This window comes from Cyanistes caeruleus, chromosome 22 (genome assembly GCF_971803275.1).
Source record: "Cyanistes caeruleus chromosome 22, bCyaCae1.hap1.1, whole genome shotgun sequence".
Taxonomy (NCBI): domain Eukaryota; kingdom Metazoa; phylum Chordata; class Aves; order Passeriformes; family Paridae; genus Cyanistes; species Cyanistes caeruleus.
In genome coordinates, this window is record NC_141722.1 from 2,245,794 (window position 1) to 2,273,602 (window position 27,809).

The window sequence follows — 27,809 nt, forward strand, 5'->3', positions numbered from 1 at the left end:
TAAGCAAGTAGAACCATTCCCAGGATTATATCATTATCATATCTGACTCCTCCCTAAACACTTTCATCCAAGTTTCTCCACAGAAATCTCAGTGTTACACCAACACAAGGAAAACTCAGCACTGGCAAGTGTTGCATCCTCTAATAGATATTTAGAGATGGGAAGTCCAGTTATAGCAACACTAATCATTGCGACAGATTGCAACAGGGGGTTTCCAAGCATAACACATAAACAAACTTTCTCAGGAGTCTTTCTTTATATCAAAAAGATTCCAGATGCTTGACGCGCCCCCCCGCTCCGAGATTCAAATTATGTAAGACCAAAGCAAGCACTGACACTAGAACTTCAAGTGCTTCTCCCGAAATATTCCACACGCGATCACAGACATCCAGCAGGACCATAGGTGAGGTGGCTGCTGGCAGGAGCTAGGAGAGGCTCCCCGGATCAAAGAGCAGCCGGGAGCTGCTGCTGCCCATCGCCCCAGCCCGGTGTCAGTTCCTGGGATTCCCTCACGGCCACAGGAGCCGGCGGACAGGACCCGGCAGGCCCGAGTCCGGGGGGGAGCTCCGCAGGCCGAGAGTGAGGGAGGGGTGAGGCGGGGAAAGGCGGGCACGGCCGGAGGGGCCGCAGGCGGCAGCGCCGCGCGGCCTGGGGCTCGGGTAGGTCGGCCCGGGCAGGAAGCGGGAGGTGAGGGGAAGGGGAGCCGATGATGATGAGCAGCACCACCGCTCGCTCGCTCTCTCTCTCTCTCTCTCACACTCACCCGCAGCCGCCGCCGCCGCCGGCTCCCCTACTCCGGGCCCCGGGCCCGCCCCGCCGCCACCGCCGCGCCTACAGCGGCGGCGAGCCGCTGCTGGCCAATAGGCTCCCAGGAACGCCATGATCGCCATCACCTCTGACCAATAGAAAAAGAGGAAGGGGGAAGATGCGCTCAAAGCTCCGCTCCTTCCCCGAGGAACTGGGAGGATAGTCGCCTTCTGACCAATCATCGAGGTACTCGTGATTGAGTGGCAGTTCATCTGACCAATAGAATGGCTGGGATTGCTCAGTAGGCCCACCTCCCAGTGCCGCCCTTCCGTGAGGGGCCGGCTATGGCCGGGCTACGGCATGGGTGGATGGGTTAGAACAACCGGCATCATCTGCTTGGGCTTGTGCGAAGCGTTCGGCACTGTTTCGCATGACATCCTGGGCTCTAAACTGTGGAGACATGAATTGGATGGATGGACCACTCGGTGGATAAAGAACTAGCTGGATAGCCGCACATAAAGTTGCGGTCAGCGGCTCATTGTCCACATGGAGACCAGGGACGAGTGGTGTCCCTCAGGGGTGGTACTGGGGCTAATAGCATTCACCAACTTTATCGGCGACATAGACAATGGGATTGAGGCAGCCTCAGCAGGTGACACCGAGCTGTGTGGTGCTGTTCCATGGTGGAGCGACGGGATGGGGACTAGAACATCTCCTCTGTGGAAGAAGAGAGAGTTTTGTGGACATCTCACAGCAGCCTTCCAGTATCTGGAGCAGCCTACAAAGAGAGACTCCTCACCAGGAGCACGGGGGAATGGGTTCGGACTAAAAGGGAGGAAATTTAGTTTAGATGTTAGGACAATGTTTTTCCCTGGAAGGATGGGGATGTCCTGACATAGGTTGTCTAGAGGAACTGTGGCTGCCCCATCCGTGGAAGTTCTCAAGGCCAGGTTGGACGGGGCTTGGAGCAGTCTGTGACAGTGGAAGGTGTCCCTGGACACACATCAGGGAGTGGCACTGGATGAGTTTTAAGGTCCCTTCCCAGCGCCAGCCCCGCTGCTGGTGTAAGCCCTGGGTGCGCTCTGCGCATGCGCCAGGGGAGCAGGGCGCTGCCGCGGCGTGCCCGCTGTGCTCCGCTGAAATGTGTCCGGCTGCCCATGGCAGCAGCAAAGGCCGCTGTGTCTGCGCCGGCCTTCGGGCGCTCCGTGGCAGCTACGGTGTGAATCGCGGTGCTGGTGCGTGCTGCGGGGTGACCCCCTCGCCGCCGCGCGTGACGCCGTGGGCCGCTTAATTTTCCTTTTAATTTGTATACAGGGAGGTGCCGGCGGCTGCGGAACCCCTCGCGCAGGGCCGCGGGGGTGGCGAGGCCGGGCAGGGTGGCGGTGGCGGAGGGGGGGTAATGGCGGCGCTCTCGCATGCCCCTCAGGCCGCCATGGCGGCGGCGCCCCTCGCTCGTCCCGGGCCCCGCCGCCCCGCTAACGCGCGGCCCTTCCCCTTCTAGGTGCTGCTGCTGCGAGACGGCGGGGCGAGCATGGGACCGGCAGACCCGCTGCAGAAGATCAGTATCAGCGCCGAGAGCCCCCGCGGGAGCGAGAGGAACGGCAGCGGGCCGGCGCTGGCGGGCGCTGACGGGGCCACCCCCGGCAGCTGGAGACACAAGTGTGCGGCCTATGTGCTGGCGCTCCGGCCCTGGAGCTTCAGTGCCTCGCTGACCCCTGTGGCGCTGGGCAGCGCGCTGGCGTACCGGGCCGAGGGAGCGCTCGACCCGGGGCTGCTGCTGGGAAGCGCCGTGACCGTCCTGGCTGTGCACGGGGCCGGCAACTTGGTGAATACCTACTATGACTTTTCCAAAGGCATCGACCACAAGAAGAGTGATGACAGGACATTGGTGGACCAGATTTTGCAGCCGCAGGATGTAGTGCGGTTTGGAGTCTTTCTCTACACTGTGGGCTGTATCTGCGCTGCTGGACTTTACGCTGTCTCCACGCTCAAGCTGGAGCACCTGGCCCTGATTTACTTTGGAGGACTTTCCAGCTCCTTCCTTTATACCGGAGGTAAATGCTGCATCCCGCTTGTTGTGAATCTGAATGTAGAAGCGTTAGAATCAGCTGCTTCGTCAAAAGGTTTCTGGAAGACACACGCGATCCATCTAGTGCACTGCCATAAAATATTTGTGGTATTTCCTGATGTACTGGTACATAAACTTGTATTCTTTGCAATTGAATGTTGTGGGAAAAGTCATACTAATATTTTCAGTTAGGTAGTGGTGTTGAGGCATTATTATTTACAAATATGGCTTTAAATGCTTATAAGAACTGTTGCTGAATCTTTTTGTGATGTTTATCTCGTATCCTCTAGCATTGTAGCTAAAGCATATTTTCTTTCCTTTGGTGGGAATGTTACTTTGTTTTGGAATGTTATTATTCTTTAGATGGAGCTTCACTGTGAATGTTGTACGGTTTGTGATTTTTCTTAATATCTTATTAAAAAATATTAATATATTATTAATATATTATTAATATATTAATATATTAATATCTCGAATTAATTAATTAAAATATAATATTAATATTATAAAATATTACAATATTTTAGTGTCTTCCTGTGTTGGATAGATACAATCACCATAACTAGGAGAAGAAAAAACAACTTAGTTTCAAACTGTCAGACTTCCAGTTTCCCTGAAAGTGTCTCGTCAGTTTTTCATTTCGTTCTGAGCATTTTCCATATTTCTTCAGGACCAGGTTATAGTATTTATGATCACACTGAAAAGTACTTTATTTCTATAGATTTCTGCAGAGACAGGTACTTCCAGGTGGGTATTAAAACCTGGCCCTTAGTTTTTGTTACATTGTCTGGAGAAATCCTTATTTTAAAAAATAAAAAGGAGATAGAACATGTTTCTTGTCCATAGCTGCATGTGCTTTGGTTGTTTTGCAATATTTCTATGGAAAAGGGCTGAACTGTTATGTCATCCATTCTTTTGTGTCATTTGAATTGTTTAATGATGCTTGGTTTTATTCTTGTGTCTTGCCACAGGAATTGGATTTAAATACGTTGCGCTTGGCGACGTGGTGATCCTGATCACCTTTGGTCCCCTGGCTGTGATGTTTGCCCACGCAGTGCAGGTGGGTTACCTGTCTGTGTCACCTCTGCTCTACGCTGTCCCTCTGGCCCTCAGCACTGAGGCCATCCTGCACAGCAACAACACACGGGACATGGAGTCAGACCGGCAGGCCGGGATTGTCACCTTGGCCATCCTCATCGGCCCCACCTTCTCCTATATTCTCTACACCGTGCTGCTCTTCTTGCCCTACCTGATCTTCTGTGTGCTGGCCACACGTTATACCATCAGCATGGCACTGCCACTGCTCACCATCCCCATGGCATTTTCCCTGGAAAGACAGTTCCGGAGTCAGAGCTTCAGCAAAATTCCTCAGCGGACAGCCAAGCTCAATCTACTGCTGGGCCTTTTCTATGTTTTTGGCATTACATTGGCACCAGCTGGTGCTCTGCCCAAACTGTGAAAACAGCTGTAGGGTCAGGCCTCATACTTCACTATTCATGCCAATTAACAGTGGATGTTATGAGCAAATGACCCATTATGGGCAGTGAGAAGAATGGAAAGAGCACCTTACACTGTTGACAGTGAATGTTATGATTTCTGGTCCTGGATAGCTTACACAACAGGCTTCCAAAAAGTGATTTGTCAGTTCTGCAGAATGGGAGAACTGTGTGGCTTTGCTTTGAGGTCAAGGAAGTGTTTAAAGAACCTCATCCTTCTGCTACCTAATTTTTTCACTGTCAGTTCAGTTGAAAGGTAGAGCCTCAAATCACACTTGATGTTCACAAGCACAATGATTGCTCTTACCACTTATTTTCTTAGAGTGGTGAAGGAGTCCAGTGGCTCCCATATGGGAATCAGAAAACACTGCCAAATGTTTAGCATCACAACATAGGTGCCATTAATTCACTCCCTTGTAAGTTTATTTCATCTTCATCTGTTGTATGTTTTAATTTTTGTTTTGCTTTTCCTAGACAAATTTTGAGCTTTTATTTTGAAGCTCCCTGAAATGCACTAGATACTGATTGATGAACTGTTGCTTCTGCTTGTCCCATATAGTCTGAAAATTTCAAAGTTATAAATCTCTGTGGGTTGTGGTGCTAAAATGGAGCACGAATAACCCACTGCACAACCTTTAGGCCAAAACCAGTACATCTGTATTCTGCTACAAAAGCTGAAGCTGTAAAAGCAAACCATGCACCTGGAAAGCCCTCAATGGGTAGAAAAACAAATGGTTTTCATTTTTGTATTTGCTTATAATTTACTCTCTGAAATAACAGTTTTTGAGTTAAGGGGGAGCTGACAGAGTGCCAGATTTCTCTGAATAGCTATGGATTAATGGATACATGGGTGGGAAACAAATTCTTGATTTGAAAAAGCTTTTTTTTTAAAAAAAAATTGTTTTTCTCTGTTTATTTAGAGTATTATTCACAGTATTACAGTTAAATGTCTTATTATAAGAAGCCCAGTTCAGCAAAGAAGAAAGATGTGTTAGAAAAAACAAATCTGTATTATTGCGTTGGCTCTGTATAAAAATTAGGACTGGAAATGGGAAGGAACCAGTTTTGTTAATAAGATTTTTCCTAATGGAGTCCAGAGTTTGTGTCACTGAATCACAATTAAGTGATCTCTGAAGGGAAGTTCCCCACCTCTTTTCCCCCCCTCTATACCTTGCTTTTTCTCCTGCAGATCTTGCCACTTGCTGTTCATGTGGCCCTTTGGAGAGTTGATTGTTTCAGCAGTTATGTAGCTGTGTGAAAAACATGCCAAACATAACGGGGAAAATACGTGCCTTCCAGTGCAAAGATGGATTTGATCCATAACACATTAGTGGCAACTGAATTCTCTTCTGTGTTATTTAGTACCTGTGCACAGGTTTTCATGAAAAGCTTGTTTGCAGGAGCTGTGGAAAGCTCAGAGGAACTGACACAGGTGTTGAAGTAGAGCTCCTGGTGCCAGGTGCCAGCCTTGCTTTTGAACAAGTGTGTGAACCACTGTATGAAGGGCTTTTACACACGAGCAATAAACTAGCAGTCAACTCACATGGTGTTACCCTGCATCTGTCATAGGTAAGTTATGCCCTCCTGGTGGAAATCTGAAAGAGCCAAGTGTCCCATTAGTGGGTTTTAGTGAAAGCAGTGAAGCTGAGTTGATGTAGCAGGTTACATGGTACATCTATTTAGAGACTGGTTTTACAGCTTCATGTTATCCACTGTTACCCAGCAGTTATATCTGAGCTGAAGTTGGTGGGAATGAGTCTTTGCAGGCCTATTTAATGAGCCACAGTTTCATCTTTTATTTATTAAAATGGGAAAATGATCTCTGTAATCTGATTAGGCACAGAACAAGAAGAGATGGACTTCAGCAACTGCTTTCTACAATAAAATGCTTGTTAGGGTTAAAAACACAAGGAGAAAATGCAAAAGTTCAGCTCAGATGGATGGAGGGAGATACCCAGAAAGTTTTGGAAACTGTTTTCAATGCAGATATACACAACAGAGTTTTTACTGTTGCTTCTTTGTGGACCTACAGAATGAAGAAGAATCTGCCTCCAATACCCATTTCACATTTCTGCAAACCAAAAGCTTTTGTAGGGATAAGTAAGGGCTGTCAAATCTGTTAACCTTGCAGTTGGGGATATGCAGGTTTATTGGGTTAATCCTGCCCTTTGTAGCAGCTGTGTGCTTCATTTTAGGACAGCTTGCTTTTGAATAGCTTTCTGTTTCAAAGAATGGTTAGCTATCTTTCCTCTACTTCTTTTACAAAAACTAGAGTACTCCAGCTAAATTCCTTAAAGTAACTTGGCTTGTATCTTTGATAACTGTAATTGTAATAACAGGAAGATCATTGGTGAGGTGGAGTGTGTAACTCTTACTGTATCTTGACTACCCTTTTCCTGGGGAGGATGTCTACTTAGGGCTGGAAAGGACCAGTGCTTTTTGTTACTAAAATGGAACAGCTCATTAGTACAAAAATAGGTGTGTGGAACACTTTCTGAGGTTTGGAGGGGATTCAAAGTATCTTAATAATAAAACTGAGATGAAAATTTTGTAATTCCTTACTAGCAGATGCTGGTTGCCTCCAATTCCCTCTCTCTGAAAAACAGTACCATTCCAGGTTCTTGAGGATATTAATAATAACTAACACATTCTTCACCATGGTTTTGAGGAAGTCATTTAACTTCTCTGTGTCTCAGAAAACAGCTAATTTTTGCCTACCTTACAGGGATGCTGAGCTGACATCATTGTCATAGAGAGCTTTGGAAATGAAAAATGCTTTATCTCTGTGTGCTTTCCAAAAAGCTTGTTAGTACTAGAAAACATTTTAGATATGGACTAAGATAAAGGGTGACTTAACCAATGTAATTAGGCCAAAATAATCTTCACATATAATCAGTGAGTAGTAAGAGAGGTTCATTTATTGGTTTGCTTTGTGATGAAGATGCTGGCTCTCTTCCCCTACCCCACTTTTCCCTGTCCCTTGCTACTTTCCCTGAATATAAACTTTAGAAACTCCTTTCAGGTCACTCTTGACGAGCTGTATTGCAGTGTGATGAATGTGCTCTGGTAGATGAACCGATCTGTAGCCCATCTGTTAATGTGTCCTAAAGCACCTCCTGGCCTTTCTTCTTACCCAATAAACTGTCTGAATGTTGCTCAGTTAATTATGCTATGTTTGATTCTTTTCTATTACTCAAGTTGTATTTTTGCACATGGATTATAACATGGTCACGAAAGAGAGGGTCATCTGCCATGTTTATAGTATAAGTGCCTGAAAAATCATACTTTTTTTTGTGTAAAAGTCCTTTTATGAATCCAGTAGTCCTGTCCTTCTCTGCCACAAGGCAAACAGTTCTGTAGCAGTGATTATTTCCTACTAATGGCAGACTTAGAATAGTTCTGGTATATAATCAATGTGCAGAATTTTCTCTGATGCAGTTTTCTGTGCCATGTACTGTTCAATATTTGTAAGAAGGTTTCAGCTGAACCTTAGTACCTTTAATAAAGGTGAACTTTCTCATCCTCACCATTATGTTCTGCCAGTTTTCCAGTACTATGGGCACTGCTCCCATAGAACTGTGACAGCATAATGCCTCCCCCATGTCAATATCATAAATGAGCCTAAAGCATGGTTTGAAGTTTTCCTGCCTTGGCCAGTGGCACAGTGTGCTCCACAGACACATTTGGAGATAGTTATAAAGGATAAAATGCAGGATAGCATGACATCGATACATGGGCCGATCCGTCCAGATAAGGAGGCTTCAATTCCGAGTGCCTGCAGATGGCAGCGTTGCTCTTCCACTGCTGCTGCAATGCCTTTTCTCTACAGGAACCCCTGAGCTGTGTGTGCAAAGGATTTTTTAGTGTTTGGTAATATCTCATGGGATCTCCTCTAGTGTAAGCAAATTTGAAAGATAAGTGGCTGCAGATGAATTTCTATTGTGCAGATTATGACTGGACAGATGCTCCTCTCCTAGGCAGGTACTGGCAGAAATGGGCATTTGAAGAAAGCCAGTCAGCACTTGAATTTTAAAGCCTTTGTTGATAGCTTAATAAACTCTCTCTGATCAGATGCTGAGGGCTGAGCTTTCAAAAGAGTGTGGGCAAGCTATGCATGAGGGGCAGTACATTTTTGGGGGGAAGAATGCAGTGTCTGCACACTCTGAGATGTACTTAGGTTCAGTCAATTGCTTTTAACACATCTTGAATCCCCAGTGAAAAATCTTAATACTTTTATAGTATTTTTAGGAGCTTAGACTCTGTTCTTCCCATTACTTGGGTGAGTAGACTGAATCACTGCTGCTTCCTCAAGGTGATGCTCCTTGGAGAAGAAGCCTTGACAGTTCTCCTTTCCAGTCTGAAACCTTAATAACTAGGCCTTTCCCCTCACACCTTACTTTGTCTGGTCATGGGTAGATTATTTTTATTTGAATCACCTTCAGTCACTTTATACTTTGAGTTTGAGCCTGCTTAATGATGTTTAAAGAATGAAATGCTGCTCTGGCTTCTTAAGGCTATTTTTCATTTTAAGGTGGAGTTAAATATCCAGCCAAGATAAAATCAATGGCTCTCAGCATTGCCTAAAAATGTGTAAGATTCAATAAAGCTCAGCAGGGCTGGATTATTGCAGCTGTATGTCTAAAGGAAACAGGCCCAGTGCTTGACAGGATCCTGCCCATATTGTGTTGTCTGAAACAAGGTCTTTGTTCTTTTCTGAGCTCAGATTAAGACCCAAAATGAACAAATTTGTCAAGGGATTTTTTACACTGTCTTCTGATGATGAAACTCTCAATGCTCTCAGTGTTTACTCTTACTACATCATGAGGAAAACCCATGTTCTAATCCAGATGTTCAGTGGGCACAAGAATTTGTATTTGTGACAAAAACTTGAAGGACATAGTTCAGCATTCCTTTGGGGTCAACTGAGAGGATGTGACTTGCTCCAACATTTATCTCACTGATGTGCAGGAATGGTGTGCTATCAGCCAAGTTTATCCATTCCCTCAGAAAGAAACCTGCATTTTTTCATCCTTCCCAGGCTTCATGCATGCACTACCCTGAGAAGTTCACACACCAGAGTTCACAACCTCTCCACCTGAAGACCCAAATGTTTTTTTTTAAAAGCAGAGCAAACCCAAACAAAACTAACTCCTGACTGTCCTCTGCTGAATTCTCATTGGCTTGCCAGGACCTGAGTGATTTGAAGAATTAAAAATGTATGGCACCATCAAGTTACTTTATCATGAAATAACAAGGAGAAGAAGCTGCTCATTAAGGACTGATCAAGATGAATATGTTGGCTGAGAGATGTGTCACAGGTGGTTTGTCAGGAAGCAAGGAAAGCAGTGAACCTCACTAAAACACAATCTGAAATGCTGCTCTAGGAGCTTGAAAGTGTAGAGAGCTTAGAAACAAGAGGTTAGGGTCTGCCTCCTCCAGTCTGCCTCCTTTCAGATGTTTTGTCCTAGGCTGGAGTTCTAACCAGTGCTAACTGGGCAGGTCTGCTAGTCTGGCAGTGATTTTAGGTGCTCATTGATGTGGGAGATCCTGGCACCTGCTCTTTGTTCCAGTGCTAGATCCATGACCAGTTTGTTAACTGGTAAACACAGAATAGCCCAGTGATTTTAATAAAGCCTAGAGTCTTCTTTAGAATGGAAAGTTCTTTTGGGGAATGGCTTGGTTTTGTGTGCCCTGTCACTGATGTAGCACAAAGAATAAAGATGATGCATGCTTATAGGTGTGCCATCAAGCCAAAAAACAAAGTCTGTGCCCCAGATGGGCTGGCATGCTAGTGATAAGGGAATAAACCAAATTCTGGTTTTATACAAGGGGAAAATTCAGGCAGTTTATATCTCATGCAGTGTTTGCAAATACATTGCACAAATCATCATGCTGTGGGAATTAGGCAGCTTCTCAGACTCTGACCTAATGCAAAGAAAGTCTGATAAACCATCATCCCAGTCTCATTATCTATTGCCACAAGGGCTGATGAAATGACTTCAGATAGAGTATAAATTACTTTCTGTATGACATGAGGCCACTGTATGCCACAGTTAAGTCATATTTTAACCTGTGGGGTTTATACAGCAGCTGTACTGCTGTACAAACCTTAGATCCAGTCAATATAAATAAAGGAGAGTTTGGGAATAACATGCTAGAGATTCATATGTGTGTGTGTGTTCTAGAGCTCAGTAAAGCCTTAAGAGTATACTTGGTGTTGTGCCATACCATTCTTCATCTGGTCTTTCTTCTCCCTTAAATTAGTTCTTAAGTAAAATTTAATTAGCCACCAAGAAACACAGAGCTGCCTCCCCAGTGATGTGCTGTAGGCTTTCTGTAAAGCTCCTTTCTGAATTAATCCTCTGCAGCATCCCTGCTTCTTTAAACCTTTGTTCCTGGAAACATTTCCAGGAAAAGGTGGAACAACATTTGTACATGTATGGGGAGAGGAGGATTAAAGGCAAAGATCAAGAAGAGAGCTGGAGGGGACAGCTATGTGTTAATGAACTTCAGAAGCTGAAATAGTGTTTATGTCAAAAGATTTTTCTTTTTTTCCCTCTAGCTCACATGTCAGGAATCACCTCCTATTCTGTGAGCAATAGTGGGGCTCTGTCCTCCTTTCAGCAGTGATGGCCTGGATTTTAAAATCCATATCCTAACTTAGTTTTCAAGGTCATTGGATCCCAGGATTTTAACTTCACAAATGCAAGAGAAAGGATGGGCTGGGGAAGCTGAATCTGGATCACTCCAGGTTTAGTAGTGGTTCTGTCAGTATCCCTGCATAAGATGAGGAAACACAGAAATTCAGGTGTTCTAGTGAAAAAGTCTTTCTTATATGTAGGGAATTTTAGCTGTGTTATATAGTACTGCTTTATCCAGAGATATTCAGCATTTTCACAAAGCTGATGCTGTGGTAGACTGAAGAGCCTGGGATTTGGAGAAGGGAGATGGCTCAATGTATGAATTTTGCATCTACCTCCAAGATTGCAAGTCCTATTGCTATTGTCCTCCTGATCTTCTGATGAGCTATATCCTGGGAAACCCTTGATCAGAAAATTTGTCTGTTTCCAGTGTGTGTTTGTATAGGAATATCCCATTTTGAAGAATGTTCATGGCTAGAAACAACCCTGTCCTAAATTCCTGTCACAGAAGAGTGTTGGGCTAGGAAGGGTTGAGTGCAAGTACATACATGAGTGATGTATATTCCTGCTAAGAATTAACTCATCTCCAGATGGTGAAGAAACAAATCCAAGTAATTTAGGAGCCCTGCATGTCTCCTGAGGATTGAGACATAAAAAGAAGAATATCAATCTCTCTAGCAGGCTAACTCACAGGAGGAGAAAAAATGGTTGTTTTCTAGAGATCCATATGTTTTTTGCACGTGAGACAGAATATGTGTGGCTTTCTGACTTGTCTAAAAAGCATCTTCTGGAGGAAAATTTTAAGGGAAGAAATATTTTCCTCATTTACTAACCTAAAGCTTTGTGCTTCCTAGGGAAAATGGGATTTGATGTAGATTCTTTCTCTTACTCAAGACCTCACCATCCTAGTCACCATTCCCCTGCTAACAATTCTGGGGGGAAAACTGAAATCCTGTGAACCTCTGTGTATGGGGGAAGGGACAGGGAACAGTTTGGGTCACAGGGAGGTATTGCAGTAGAAACATCTGTGCTGCAGTGGGAATAGTGGAAATAGACTGTTCAGTTTTCATTTGCCAAACAAGAGCTTTAACAGTAAAATTGACCCAAACTCTCAGGCTAAGGAGGTGCAGAAATGTGGCATTTGGAACTTGTGTAGCTTTAAGCAGTTTGTCTGAGATAAGTGTCATAAAACACCTTGGGGCTGGGGCTGACATTGATGGAAAGGGTGCCAATGATGGAAAATTGAAAGGGTGATCAAATGGTGGCAATCCAGGTGTGAATATCAGAAACTGGTTTCTGTGGCAGGAGGGCTGTTCACAGTATGAGCACAGACATTTGTAAAATGTCAGCAGCCAAGCATAGCCTGTGCTGAATTTTTTTCATCCTTGACATGAGACAGTTGTCCAAAGAGACAAAATAGGATGTGGTGTTCATAGTTTCAGCAGGCACTGCTTCCCCTTTCCTGTGTCACCCCTTTGGGTGACAGTCCTCCGTTTACTCAAACATCAAAGGACATTTGAGTGCTGGGAGCTCTGAGCTCTGCATGTGATTCCTGTCTGTAAAGGGTGCAATCAGCTATATTCTTGTGGTAATAAATTGGGAGGAGTCATTTACAATAACAAAGCTGATGTGGGTGGGCACTGGCATAAAGATGAAGGCAGTGCCTGGTGAAGATCTAATGGACTTTAAATGCATTTCCAGAGCTCATTCCTGCATGCAGTTTTACAGGTGGCAGCTGAATCAGAGGTGGAAATTAAATAGTTTCATTATCAAGTCCTTACCCTTGAATTTGCTATAAATTGTTCAGTCACTGCCAAGTGAATGACAGTGGAGAGAGTCCCCAGACTTGATGCCCAGCTGGTGAATCCAGTTTCAGTCAGTGCTCACCATTCATACCCATCCTGGATGGACAGAACAGCCTGGATGTGTGGTTACAAGGCAGCACTGAAGTGAGCTGGAAGAGCTGTATGAACAACATATAGAAATAAGAAGAACATATAAGAAGTAAGAGTTGTATGAAGAACCAGAACTGGACATGGAATATGGCTGGGGGGATCTGGCAGAGCTGCCAAGCACTGGCTGGGATGTGTTGGAGTCCTGGTGAAGAGGGAGCTGGCTGTCAGTGCTGACCTCTGATCCCTGGTACCTCACAGCATCACTGCTGGCCCTGAGCTTTGTCTTTGGTCTGTGGTGATGTTGCAGCTTGTCTTATTGCCTCACCAGTTGGGATTTTGTGCTTGGGCTATAAAAATCTGTTCAGGTCTGAATTCTGCCATAAAGCTTGTTACACATGAATGGATGTATTCACCAGGCTGCATAGGGAATTGAGCTCAGCCCTTGATGAAGGAGAAAGTCTTGGTTTCTGACAGTTTTTTACTTTGTTTTAGTTCCAGTATAGCCTTAAAAGTTTCCATAATTTCCTTTTACAAGCTGTTAGTATATTTAAAAAAACACACCTTTGTGGTCTGCAGTGGAAAAAAATGACAACAAAATGTCATCCCTAGACAGCACTGGTATATGAGAGGATTCAGATGAGATCCTTGGCTGCTCAAGAAGTCTGGTTAAGAACTCACAAAATCACCTGGGTACAAGAAGCCTTACCCATATTAACAAATTAATGGATTTGATTTATCTCCAGAAACTACAAGGGTTGAATTTTCTTTCTCCAATGCTCCATGTGCTGACACAGCCACTTCAGGTATCTGGAAGGTGACATCATTTTGTCTGATTGTCAGTGATCTTTATTATCTATATTATTCCTCTCTTGGCACCAGTCTTTGTCCAGTGTCTCATTCAGAAAGTTCCTTGAGCATGCTTTCTTTTCCAGAGACACATTCCTCTTTATTCATTGGTGGAGTCTTTGCATGAAACACTGAATAGTTGTTGTAGCACTCATAGTACCAAGAGCACACCAGCTATGATCTGGAGTATGACCTTCATGAATTTCTGTGAGGTGATGCTTGCACACCATTGCTGATTTTAGCTCCTGATTTTTTGGTTTGGTCTGGTTGTTTTTGGGTTTAGATTTAGATTTAAGATTTAAGCCCATTGGTAGTTCCTGTAAACTCCCAGCTGAGATGGGGATAGTGTGTTTGACTTCCTCTGTGTTTTGTTCTGAGTTTGTGAAGATGTTTTACAAGAAGTTGGTTCCACTGTATTTATGAGCTCCTCTGTGCTGTAGCCAAACATTTTGCAGCCCTTGAGAGATTATTTTGTGATTTAATATGGGTTCTTTATAAAGAAGAGAACACCTCCGCTTCCTCCATGCTTTCCTGCTAGTGCTATTGCCTTTCACTACCTTAACCTTGAGAAAAAGCTAAAAACACAGAGCAATATTTCCCAACCAAGGTGGGCTGCCAGGTCTGGGCTGCAGAAGTTTGTATCCAGCCCTGCTTAGACAGGAGCAGACTCTTCCACATCAGCTAGTCTACCAGCACCCTTTGGAAAATGGAAAAGGTGTATCCCACTCTTTTTCCAGTGGGAACACAAGAAAGAGCTGGTCTATCAGAGCCTGACTTCCTTCTACCAGCAAAAATTTGGGTTTTTTTCCTTGGGACAATTTATAAATTGTTACCTTGCAGGCAATGCCAAAGCCTGTGCTAGATCATGTCATAAAAGACTAATTGGGCACCTTCTATCCCAGCACAGTAAACTGAGATCATGACCTGTCAGGGATTAGGAATCCAATTATCAGGAGAAAGAGTTCCAGATTGAAATACCCTTCTAACCTTTTATTGCTTAGTATTCCAAATCTGTACTGGAAATTTCAAAAGTCACCTAATAAAAAAGGTTGGAATTACCCTTAAACAGCTTCCATAAAGGTTGTTATTATTATTATTATTATCTAGTGATAATTCCATCTCTGAGCCTGTTTTGAGTACTTTCTGGATCCAGATAAGCCAAGGAGAACTGATGCTTTTAAAAGATTACATATTTTTACAGGCTCTCTAGGGTGATGCAGAGAGCTTGTGAGACTAACTGCATTTCAGATGCCTGAATTTGCTCCTTCCAGGAAGTAAACACCCTATGAATTGTTTAAGTTTTTAAAGCAACACAGAGGTGTGGAGTTTTTTTAGTTGCAATACAGAAAATATTAACACAACAGGCAGTGTACAATCAGTTGTTCCTTAATCTGGCCACTGCTGCTTCTCTGTAGGATGCTGGTACATACCACCAAAGGAATTGAGAACATACACAGTTTGTTTTTGTCTGAAGTTTGGGTCCAGATGTTGCTATGACTGTTGTTTTTTATTAGTTTAATATATGTTGAAGTCTGCAAATATATGCTGGGACCCAGGTGGGACAGATGAGATGTGACGAAGTTCTTGGATGATTGATAATGAGCAGGGAAAATCAATTGTGTTAATTTCTGGCTTGTCACTGGGATGGAGAATTAATGAGAAAGTCCCTCTAACTTAATGGTATTTGCACGTTATACAGACTGTGATGAAATGGTCTTCAAGCACTGCTTGGCATCACAATTATGGGATTATTGTAGATCTAGAGGCAGGAACAGAAATCCATGAGCACAAAAACTCATTCCACAAACAGCCACCAAGTGAAGACACAGACCAGCTAAGAGAGCTGAACAGGAAGCAAAGAAACATCATTTTTGCTGCTTGTACTGTGCATTTAGGAGCATATTGGAGCTGTGGCATCGTTGTGTGATGATTCATATTGTGAGTGGTGCTGTGCTATTGATAAACAGTGTTCTGTGGGAATCCTTCCCTCCAGGGCTCTTACAGCTCCCTGTAGGCAGCAGGGAGGTGACTTACAGTGCAGTGGTTTCTAGAAAGCTGTTGAAAACACTTGAAAAATTTTAGCCCTCATCTTCCTCTGAGCTCAGGAATGGCAGCTATGCCCACTGAACATGAGGTTTATGCTAGAGCAGCACGAGTGTTATGGCAGAGAGGGTGAACCGGTGGTGCCAGCTTCTCTGCACTGACCTGCCAAACAAAGCAGGCAGGGAAAGCAGCAGATGGCCAATGGACCTCTGGAGCAATTTGTGATGATTTCAGTAATTCCTTTGCAGAACTGAGCACACATGTACCTGCTTGGACCAGTGGGGAATGCTGGTTTTGATCATGAGTGCCAGAAAAGCGGATCCATCTCCACAGCTGCCTCCTGTCTGCCAGGAGTTCATCCAGCTGAGACAGCAGCAGTGTAATTGATGGTGTACTGCTGGATAAGTCATCCATAAACCTTGTGTGCTCAGAGCACCTGCATCCCTCTTGCTTTTGTCAACTTCCCCATCCTTGCTGGTGTGCTTCATATTCCCATTCTCCAATCTACATTGAATTATGCTGAATCCTTAAAATCCCAGAAGCTCCCAGGGCTGTTAAAAATGGAATAAAAGGAGATGCTGTACAGAGAGACCCTGAATTTGTTTAGTGTTTTCTTTCTAAATATTTTTATTTCTTTTCTTTTCATCTCAACATGTCAAGGTTTTAATTCTGATGGAAATTTTTGGGAAGAGAATGATTAAAAGTTTTCCTTTCTGACAGGCAGATAACTACAAGGTTCAGAGTCAGAACCTCAAATGCCTCCACAGAGCTGAACTCTGCAGGTTCTTTGCCTGCCTGGACTGCTTCTATATAGCTGCCTCTATAGCCTAGAGGTCCTGTTGGAAAACATAGCAGTTAAAAACATTTTATATAACTTTTATATAACTTTTTAGTCAGGTTTGTTCACCTCTGCCCAGGGGGAAGGGAACTGAAACTTCTTTCCAGGCCATTGTTTCTCTAGGGCTTAGCATTTCAACAGACTGGGATCTATCTCCCCGAAGAGATAAAAGCCATTTATGAACATCTGCCCTCAGCTGCCACCTCTGGCAGGGTTGGAGATATCTGGTCCAGAAAGGACTGACAGGAAAATCAAAGAATGAAGATCTAATTAACTTAGGAGGTGAGGAGATTCGGATCCAGTGGGAAACTGAATACTGGGGGTTGCTCAACTCTAGACCAATAAACTTTGAAACAGTGCATCTCTATGTTTTGGCTATATAAAGTTTGGGGGAAAATCCTACAAAAACATGTGTGTTTGGAATATTTTCCTTGAAACCTCCTGGCCAGAAAGTAAAGTAATGCCTAATTTTCTATCACTTCAAATATAGTGCTAGAGAGTTCTATGTTTTCCCTGATTTTTGGTAACAGTCCCAGTTTGCAAATCTAATTTTTGTAGAAGAGTTCCTACAGGACAGATCCTCTAGGTTGTGTTATCCCCAATTTTTCTACATGAACATCTAAACTTTCAGTGCCTTTCTTTGCATTAGCCAGATCCTATTGCTACCAAGAGATGTAAGGAACATCTTTCTGTTAATCTCCTTGGTATGAATGATCCCAGATTTTCCAATTTCCAGACTTTTTTGTTTTCTCTCTTTTCAGATTTTGAAATGATAGCTGGGTTGGATGCACTGTGAGATTTGTATGATAGTGGTTGTTTCAGAGATTGCATGCTAGACATATCCAACATGCTGGTGGGCAACGAGCAGGGACAGGACAAAGCTCTACAGTGCATAATCTGCTGAGTGGGACACAAGTTCTTGAGATACAAAGGGATGATCTTTGTCAAGATTAAGATTTAAATAAGTTTTTTCACAGGTGCTCAGTAAAATCCTAGATTCAGGCAGAGACAACCTATGCTATGATGTTATTTAAATGCCAGAGGGGAATTACCATGGTGCCATGGAGAAAAGTAGCTGAGAGCTGCCAGATTTTTACCTCATACATGGTTAAAGAAGAAATTTCTTCCATTTTTTTCTCTGTATGTTGCCTACCTGGGAGGAATCAATAACACTGTAAAACAGTATTTCTAGGGTGTGATTATGTTATACCTGGCAAGAGATTGTAAGATTAATTTCTTCCAGCTATCAAAACATCCAGGAGAATCTATCTTAAATGCCAGTCTAAATGCACATGTTACACATGGTTTGACTGGTTCTGATTCTCTTACAGGATAAGGACTTGCCTGCAGTCTCTCAGCTTCACTGCACCTTCCCCCAGAGCCAGCAGGGAAATTCAGAAGTAGTGGGTGGAAGGAGCACACAGTGGATTGATGCAGATATAAGGATTGTGAAGTGAAACTATTTTTTACTTTTCTTGGTTTGTTGGGAGTTAGGTTCTTTCCTTTTGTTTCTTAGTGAATTTTATCCCATAAATTGCCAGCAAGCAGTAACCACTGGGTACTTAAGAAAACCAAAAGCACTGGCCAAGCTCAGGGAAGGAGGGCATGTGGCTGCACTTCTCTTATCTGAGGGTTTCTTTTCGAGGGGCAGAGTTACCCTGAGAATTAGGCAGGTAGAAGATGGGGCTGGGGCAGCTGCTGGTTTGCTCTCTCTCAGCTTCAGAGGAGGATGCTCAAAGCTGCTGCTTGGGGAAGGGAATTCGCTGCTGCCACTGGAGCCCAGAGCTGCTTCTTCTGCCGTGGTGAGAGCAGTAACTCAGCTGGGACTTTATTAACACCTACTGCACTAAAACAGGGACCTATCCCCATCTGCTCAGCTGCCTGAGATCCTGAGGTCAGGATCCTGAGGTCAGGATCCTGAGGTCCTGGGGCCTAGAGGTAAGGAGAGCAATTAGGGATCATTCTTTGCCAAAATGCACTGAGATATCTCTAAGCCCAAAGGTATTTGCTGCTATACTGTTCATATTGCTTGGAATTCCTCACAAAGGAAGCAGCTGTCCAGAGTTGCTTTGAACATCTGGCCAAGGTGCTTTGGATTTTAAGGAAAGCATGTTGTAAGCCCTTCTGAATGTAATTGAATTCAACCCTGACAAAGCCAAATGAGGTGGCCACTGTGGCTGCCAACTGTAATCACAGAATGCTCTGAGGAAAAAGAAAGTGAAATCCCAAGTGTTCTTAGTTCTTATGATTCCTTACAAGTTTGTGGAAAGCTGGCTTTTTAATCCCCAGGCTGTATTCTGCTTGGAGTCTGCCTGTTTTCATACAAACATCAGGCAGGGAGATCAGTGAGCAGGCTGTGCTGTGCCTACATCCTCTGACATTACAGATGTGCAGCCTCCCAGTGCTTTTGGATGTCCCCAGACTGGATCACTTGGGTGTGGTGAAGGCAGGAATTATGAGGCTGGGAGATCAGTCAGGATTGATCCATGTTCTGCTCTGAATGTTGCTGCTATTATCAGTGAAAGCTACACTGATATGTTGTGGGACAGGATTCTCAGCACTGAAAGCCTCCATCAGCAAAACTCAGTGCAAGTCTGTGCCCACTGTGTGTCCTGGGAAGAGGGGCAGAGTGTTATCCAGGGAGAGAAAGGCTTGCTCTAAACCTCCATGCAGGTTTAGAGATAAATTATAGAAGCAGCTAGTGGCTAAGACATTAGTCTACAGCTTGCTAAATTCTTTGCTCAGGTTTTGTGTATAATAGTGGATCACAAATTTCCCTTTTCATCTCAGTTCCAGATCTGTGGAATGGGGACAATGGTTCTCAGCTTGCCAGAGCACTGTTGTGACAAGTTAATGCTCTGAGGCACACAGACACTGTTGGGATGAAAGCTTCTGGCAGTAATTAAATTGACAGTTTAGATATTTTCATGAGTGATTTCCCCACACCTGGTTCTGGGGAAGGACTTGGTGACAAGAGGCTGAAACAGGAATTCTTTTCTTTGTTGTGCTCTTGTTTGCAGAGGAATTCTGCCTTCTTCTGTTTGGGGTCTAATCACTGGAAATGCTGCAGGGCTTGATAAGACTGTGAAGAAAAAGAGATAAAAAAGCAGAAGGATTAATATCTAAAGAGCTCATCCACTGTGTGCTCTGGAGAATCTGCTCAAACTGAAGCCTCTTGGGGATGCTTCATTTATCTCTATATTAGTTCTGACAAGGAGTACCTTGTCTCTGTATCTCTAAGGTTCAGCAGCTGTGTTCCTGGACAGCACTTACTTTCTTCAGACCATGGCTTGGAGGCAACATTGAAGATACAGCAAGCAAAGCTGGAAGCTTAAACTGGAAAATCTAGGTAATAGAGTATATTTTATAGAGTTAACTTTGTTGTTTTGTTGGGGTTTTTTTTTTGGGAAGCCATGACAAGATACCCTTTAATTTGTAGGTTTCTTTTTTTTTCCTTTTGAAAAAATCTTAAATATTGTGGACTGCTCATGAGCCTGTCTTGTGATGTATTGCAGGCAGCTCCACCTTCCCATGCCAGATCTGCTTTGGAAAGTGAGTAGGACTTGGACTAAACTCTACATCTCAGCTCTGAGAGTCCACAGGAGGCAAACTTGTGATCTGCCAAGCATGGAGTTTGTAGCTGATCCACGGTCATTGAAAGATTTCCTTGAAATTAATTCTATGAACTGCTTAGGAATTGAGAATGAGTGGTGAGAGGAGGAAAGGAGAGCATGGATATAGGTCCAGGAAGAAAATCTTGTGGTAAAGAATAGTCAGTAATTAAATCTCAGCATTCTTTTTTGCTGCACAAGAGTTATACTTGAATAAATCCTCAATTCAGCCTTATTTGGCTGAACTGAATGCTGACAGTGTATCAGTAAGTAATTTGTGGTGATAATAGTCCTGAATTTACTTCCAGGAAAAGCTATCTTTGCTTATTTCTTTAAGGGCTGGAGAACTTGTAGAGATTCATTATCTGGTTTCAGAGGTTCCCTTGAATCCTGTCTTAACAAGGGATTAATGTGTCTTCTGCCTTCTAAGTTATGATGGGAAAGTGGAAAATGATGAATATGATGGAGTAGAAAAATTTGATGTTCATCTTCATGAAGCAGATATTAAAATTCTTGAACAAAAAAGAATCTGTGCTTTGAAAGCCTGAATTGGCTGAGGGTTGATCAAATGTAACAATAGGAATAAGGGGAAGGTTTATTAGCAATATCCCAGGAACTCAGAGTAGCTGAATAACTCATAAATCTTTCATGAATTTTACAAAAATGAGGGATGAAATCCTAAACACTGTAGATAGATATACAGAGAGATATACTTATTTTGCTTGCTAATATCTTGGTAAATTATTATCTCTTGAAATTAAGAAACTATCTGGTTTGGGTTTATATTATTTTCCTGCAGTCTGAGAATCTGTTCAACACTTTATCTCAGAGTACTGTGATCTCCCTCAATAAAAGGAGTGGGGAGGGAGAACATTTTAAATACTAAACAACAGATTTGGCTGTGAAATTGTTATTCTGAAGTGGAAATGGGATAAAGCAGGTAAACAGCATTGCACTCCAATTTACTGTGGAATCCCTGTGATTTCAGCTTGCAGTAAATAATGTGTTTTGTACCCTTTATTCCCTGCTGATGTCCCAGTAAAATGTCTCCAGGAAGCCAAATTTGCCTCCCAAAAAAGGGAGAAACCGAGGGAGGGCAGCTGGAGCATGCCTAAATGCATTTCTCTTTGGATCTGCTTCTTAAATCAGAGTTGTCATTCAAAGGGGTCTGAACCAGATCTCACAGAAGTCCATGCTCAGCACTGAGTCCTCTGGTGGATGGGGTCCTGACCAAAAAGAGAGGATAGGCAGAGGCAGGAGAGGATAACTCAGTGGAAAACACAGGCTGAGGGTTTAGTGGAGAACATCCACTGAGGAAAGGAGGCTAGCTGGAGATTTGCAGGCCTAAGGAAAATAATATCTTGTTCCAAGTAGCTGTGTTTCATCCCCTCCTGGGAACCTGATCCTCCTTGATCTTCAGAGCTTTGCCTGTGATTCCAAAAGTGTTCCTCAAATTCCTCAAAGCCAGCTTCTTGGTAGGGTGTGGGGGCAAGTGGTCAGAAGTCAGCATGAAATGCAGTACAGCAGCCCCATGGCACCCAAAACAGGTTTAGAACTTCCACCAAATCCTGGTCACACTGGAACTGTCCCCTCCTCTGGTGCTGTGCCTTTCACATCAGCTCTACATGCAGTTATGAAGGGAGTTATATGCAGGGGGAAAAAGCTGTTTTATTCTTTTCTGACATCTTTTTTGTGACCTCTGATGGCCAATTTTAACAAGTTCTGATGGAAAGATTTGTGCTGGCAGCAGAGGAAGCCCTAGTGCTCTGCTGCTACAGGTGATGAGAAATCAGTTTCCCTCAGGCTGCTCTGTCATTGTGCTTCAACCAAATCCACAAGATCCTTCAGCCCATCATTCTGTGTGTGACTGCTGAAAAGGCACTGCTCCAAAGGGATTAACTCCTGACAGATGTGTCAGGAAGACACATCTGGGGTGGGAGATCTGTCTCGCTGCACACAGCTGCCAGGACCTGTCTGGGATGGGTATGGAGATCCTCTCTGAAGCTGCTGGGCCGTGTTACCCCATTTTCCTCTTGCCTCCTGCCCAGCTGGCTGCACTGCCTGTGCCACACAGCAGCTCTTGTAGTCACTGATCTCTGGGAAGAAATTCCAACAGGCAGAAAGGCTTTTTATCCTGGTGTTGTTCAATCCCAGATCCCTTGCATCTAGCACAAAATACCTTGCATGCACTGTGGAGATTGGCTGGAGATATCAGGCTTCAGTTACATCACCAGATGGAGCTCACAACATAAGAAATCCTGTTATTACAGTATTTGTTAATACAGTTATTACAGTATTTGTTAATACAGTTATTACAGTATTTGTTAATACAGTTATTACAGTATTTGTTAATACAGTTATTACAGTATATATTAATACAAATGCTGTTATTGACTAAACTGCCTGGTTTAGAAGGAGCTGGTGTGAGAGAGTGGAAAATTAATGTATGGGGGAAAGATGGAATGTGAAGTGAATGGAGTGTGGAGGGTACTAAAGAATGGGGGGTGAGGAAGCACAGAGTTGAGAGCTGTTACTTGGGGTTGTAATTCAGTGAGACACTGTTCTGAGGATCTGCTGTATCCCATATTTTTGGGTAGTTTGGGCACCTAAGAGCATTTATGGGACTATTACTGGTAAGGACAGGTGCTGCAGGACAATGACATCTTATCAAGCACAGGTGTATGTGAGCACATTGTGCTCTTCAAGCACATGCCCCTCAAAGAATAAATAAATATTCATCTGTTTGCATCTGTTTATTTTGGCCTTTCTTGCACTCCAGGCAAGTTGTCTCACTGACATCACTGAGGAACTTTCTTTATGAGGGAGGTGTTCAGATTGACTCCTTTTTGTCCACTTTCTGTAACATTTGTACCATCCATATTCCATTTCTGTCAGTATCAACATCAGAATCAATCAGAGAACTCATCATTTGTCAAGTCATGGAGCAAAAATAATTCCAAATGACAATTGTAACTAAGCAACCTAGCGTGACTAGTGAGCAGGAATGAAAATGAAATTAGTGAAACGTTTTAGTAACTGATTACAAGTAACAAATCTGTTAGGTAGAAAAAAAAAAATCTCCCTCTCTCCAGTGACATTTTGCAAAAGAAGGAAGAGAAACTTGCTGAAAGTTTTTTGTTGTGATTTGGATGGCTAGTAAACTCTTTGTGGCAGGGATCATCATGGGCCTCGTTTTCTGTGGTTGCATTGCATCGAGCACATGGACTGCCCTCTGCCACTATGAGTATGCATAAAAATACATTCCAACAAATAAAAATGGACTACATCCAGATTAAAGTATTGCACAAATATCTTAACATGTCTAGAATCTCAGTATTACATGTTAGGGTTTGGTATAAAGCACTTGCATCATGATAAATGTTTAGCTCCCATTCATTTATTATGCTTGATAATCACATTATTAATGCACTTCCAATATAAACAGTGATGAAATGTTGATGGGAGCAGCACCAGGACAATTGTGCCAAAGCTCAGCATCCTGATGGACTCCACACAAAACCTAGCCCACGCCTGGGGATATGGAGTTGGCTTTACATTTGAATAATATTGTCTTTGCTAGGTATAAATCAAGGTGGAAACCTCATGGACCAAAAGCATTTTTGTCATGCTTGAAATGACTCAAGCAGAATCATACAAAGGCTGAATTTCTTTTCTGCTATCTCTCAGCATTCCAGGGGCTTTAAAGCCAACATGGGAGAGATGATATCTCTTGCTTCCCACATATCTCTTTGAGGTTGGCATCTTTCTTAAGCCTTGGGCATTAGCATCCTCCTCCACAGCCAGACAGTGACAGCAAGCAGCATGTAGTGGCTGTACTATCATTCTTTAGTTTCTTTAGCAGAAAATAATCACTAGCTCTGTTACCATATCACTGACACAGAGCGTTACTAATTATGGTGATTAATGGCTTTAATTTACTTAGAAAGAATAATGTGCAATAATTCCATTGTCAAAGCTGAAAATCTGGAGTTCCAGCTTCAGATCCTGTCAGTAGTGTTGTTACAAACCCTTTTGTGCTAGGGAAAAGTCATTCAGAGATGTTATTTCCCATATGTTTTAGAATACAAGCTGCCTTGGGAATTTTCTTTTCCACTGACAAGCCTGCTTTGCCATGAAAAAAAGCTTTTAGGAAAATCCTGCCTTACTTTTTCTTTACTGTGCTTAAAGTTTTCTGTAATGATGCTTTTATAAACAGTAAGAAATATTTATTATCTGGTGTGTGGAATAAAGGAGTCTGCTGGGTTTTTGGTTTTTTTTTGTAGTGGTAGGGGAGAGCTCTTGGTGGGATAGAATATGAATTATATAGGTTCATTTGAGGCTGGACAGATCCTGCAGTGCTTTGTTTTCCGGCTCCCAGGCTACCTGGGACTGCCTAATACAGGTCTGCCTGTCTCCTAAGCTTGAAGGAGCAATATTGGAAGGAATTCCTACAGCAGGAGAGTTTCATGTTATCCCTGTAGATGTGCAGTTTGAAAAAAAATCATTACAATTCCTTGCAGTATCAAAGTCTCTAAGGATTTGGGCTCTAATGGTTTGGGCTCCAGTTGAGCTGTCTCAAAGGTGGTCTAGTCCCTGTACACCCCATATCTCTCCAGGACAACCTGGCTGCTTTTCCAGTTTTCTCTCACTGCCTAGGTTTGGCTGGCTGTGATTTCCATGCACCATTTAAGCTTCTTAGATCAGCAAGATCAGTTCTTTGCTCATTAAGCAAGGCAGGAGAGGTCAGATACAACGCAGCACTGTCTGTGATTCAGAAATCTTTATGTCTTTGTTGATTTAATTATGTCTTCTTGTGAGCAGGAGAAATTTGCCAGAGGTAAAATAATAAAAAAAAAAATATCTAAATTTCCTTTCCCAGTTGTCATTCTGAGATGCAGGGACTCTGTGCTCACGGCAGCTATAAATAAGCTGTACTTAAACCCTAGGGACTGTTGTGATCTAGTGAGTCAGACAGCCAACACAGCTTTAATCTGTGTATATCTGCTTCTCCAGGATCACATTTTGTGATCTATGTTCCTGTCAGTACTTTGCATCAGGGTCTGGCCAAGAAACAGCTCACATGTCCATAGCACTGTCTGTTAAGCCTTAATGATGCTGAAGCACCGATAAATTAATTGTTCTGCGATTGAGGGGAAATTAAAGCAGGGAAATGTTATCCCTGGCTTCCCAACTGATTGTTGAGGAATAACAGCATGGCTTCCTTAGGCACTGAGTGCAGATTTCTAGCTTAAACCTTGTCTAACCTGTGCTGCACATCACATAGGTGTTTGAACTTTCTTCCAAAATCTCCTCATAAACTGCTGTCCAGAGCAGTTGCCCTTTAATACTGATGCACATGAAGGTCACAGTTGCTTGATCATGATCCTTGATAGGAAGATGGTATTTTTCAGGTACACATGAGGAATGAAAACAGAGTTATTTAAAATATTTAGCAAGGAGTTGTCAGAAATCTCTGAGTTTTCCAGCCAAGCCCAAGTCTCACTGAAGCCTACACTTTGATTTTTCTGGCTTCAACAAGAGTTGTATGAAGTTGTTATGCTGCCAGCTGTGTGGTAAGGTGTTTTTTAAATACTATTTATAAATTATATAAAATATAATATATATATATATAAAATTAAATAAAATTATTAAATATTTTTTAAATATTTAAATATTTCTCCCTATTTCCTGCCCATTGACAGAGCAGTACCAGAGGCTTGGTGAGGTAAAGGTTTGTATCAGGTGCCTGATGTCCTCTGGAAGGCACCTCTGCATTTTTTTCTCTGTTTTTAGGCAAAGTCTCTGAGGTGTCAATACAGAAGAAACACAGTGCAGCAGAGCCCTGGTTTAATTTGAGATCTTTAAGAATGCTGTAATATTCAAGGGGATATTTCATGGCAGGAAAGAGGATGATGTTGAACTCTATGTGATTACCTTCTGGCTCAGCTCTTATTGAAGTATCCATTAAAGCTCTCTCCCCTCAAATGAAGCAGAATCTTCATCCTTTCCCTCATGCTCTGCTGAAAGAGTTAATAGATAATGTTCCTGTTTACAGTCCTGCCAGGATGTTTTTAATTACCTGGATTCTTTTATTACATAACGGTGATATTTGCTCTGTTAGGCTATTGGCATCTTTGCAGGAAGCAAACAAACCTACTGGCATCCATCAGGCTGAGTAATTACAGACAGTTTGTTTATTTTTTACAGGTTTCCTAATCAATACTGGCACTGTCTTTGCAGACTGGGCTCCAAGCCTGGCTGCTCATGCAGCCAGCTTATCCTGCTGCCTTAGCAGTCAGCTGTTTGGGAGATGATGAAGGTTTGATCATCCTGGAAACACAGGAGTGGGAGAGATAAATGCTATAGGATCATCCCTAAGAGCAGGCAGTGAATACCCAGACTGTGCCCTGATCTCTTCCTGTAGGATTTTACTGCTCTTTTTGTACCACAGGGAGTGGGAGGTGCCTTTGTCTGGTTGTGTTTATTGGTATCTGTGGGTGTCTATTCAGTGAAGCCTCCTGAGTGTTTCACATGTTTCAGGTGTGTCCCCTGTTATAGGAAACCTGGTTCACTCACCCAGCTCCTGCCTTTCAGGTCATGTTTAGATAAAAAACCCTGAAAAATGAGCCCAAGTATATTCCCCTTCATCTCCTCACCTTCACATGCTCAATTATACTTGTCCAAATCAGGTGTGAAATGCTGCCTAGCAGAAGGGAAGCTTTTTGTAGTGTAGTAGCAATAAGGTGCAAAGTGGGAACAGCCTAATCCAAAGCATGGACACAATATCACTCTGTTCCTCAATCCTTGCAGTGCATTGCTGGGGATTTGTGCCAGCCATCCATCTTTAGCCATGAAATGCTTCAATGACAGACCAAATGCATCCTTGGGAGTGGAAGAGACAGACATCATCCTGGCAGAAGTGGCATCTTTGTGCATGCACTCCTTTCATGGCTTGTTCAAACACATGCTCCAGAGTGGGTGACTGCTGGCTCGTGGAGACCACACAGACCCTGTTCAGGGGATGGAAGAAGGTAGGGACAGCAAAAGGTTCTGACTCCTTTTCCAGTGAGGGTAAAGATAGGATCAGACATTGAACTAAGTGGTTTCCATTGTAGAAAGAAACAGCTTCTGTGTGCAGAGACAGAACCTCTTCCATCTGTGTTAAACTGGCAGGTCTTGGGTTGTGTTGCCCGACCCTCAGCTGGAATGTGTTCATTACAGGAGAGCACAGTGGCATCACTGCTGGAGCAGAGAGATGTGGTATAGCCTAACAATGATTTCTTAGAGAGAAAGGAAGATGCAGTGAGCTCTGAAAGGTGGTGGGGAGACCGAGCAAGGATGGCAAAGGGAAAGAATAATTCATATAAATGTCAGTGCTTTAACCCTCCTCCCCAATGCCCTGGTACAAGAACATGTCTGTGGAAAAAAACTACAAAAAGTCATATATTCCCCCTCTCAGTGGCTGCCTCCTTTCCTCCCCACAATGAGAGTTTTTGGGAAGGGGAACAAATGTGCTGACTTGCTGTTGATCTGAAAAGTGCTGTGTCTTGGAAAGTTAGAGCAGAGGTTCATAAAGAAATCCAGAAGGGGCAAGAATCCAGCTTGAAAGCTGATTGGTATTCAG

The 27,809-nt window shown here is 43.2% G+C and overlaps 2 protein-coding genes across 12 annotated transcripts in view; one reads left to right on the forward strand and one right to left on the reverse strand.

The window, feature by feature from the left end:
* Positions 1-890, reverse strand: part of MTOR (mechanistic target of rapamycin kinase) — a 63,631-nt gene extending 62,741 nt beyond the window's left edge. The window contains exon 1 of one of the 7 annotated variants that reach the window (XM_086860240.1): positions 764-890. In XM_086860240.1, the coding sequence (XP_086716366.1) occupies positions 764-890 (127 nt within the window). Of the gene's footprint in view, positions 1-336 lie in introns of all 7 variants that reach the window. The other 6 variants (XM_086860244.1, XM_086860242.1, XM_086860241.1 and 3 more) reach the window with 6 other exon arrangements.
* UBIAD1 (UbiA prenyltransferase domain containing 1) lies at positions 806-7,475 on the forward strand. Of its 5 annotated transcripts, none has more exons than XM_086860286.1 (3): positions 806-1,697; positions 2,249-2,801; positions 3,787-7,475. In XM_086860286.1, exons 2-3 carry the CDS (start codon positions 2,279-2,281, stop codon positions 4,272-4,274), a joined length of 1,011 nt encoding a protein of 336 aa, XP_086716412.1. In that variant the 5' UTR covers positions 806-1,697; positions 2,249-2,278; the 3' UTR covers positions 4,275-7,475. The 5 variants fall into 5 exon arrangements, with proteins under 5 accessions (XP_086716412.1, XP_086716411.1, XP_086716414.1 ...); XM_086860285.1 differs by having other exon boundaries at positions 1,057-1,982; XM_086860288.1 differs by having other exon boundaries at positions 1,057-1,273.
* The last annotated feature ends 20,334 nt before the right edge of the window (positions 7,476-27,809 follow it).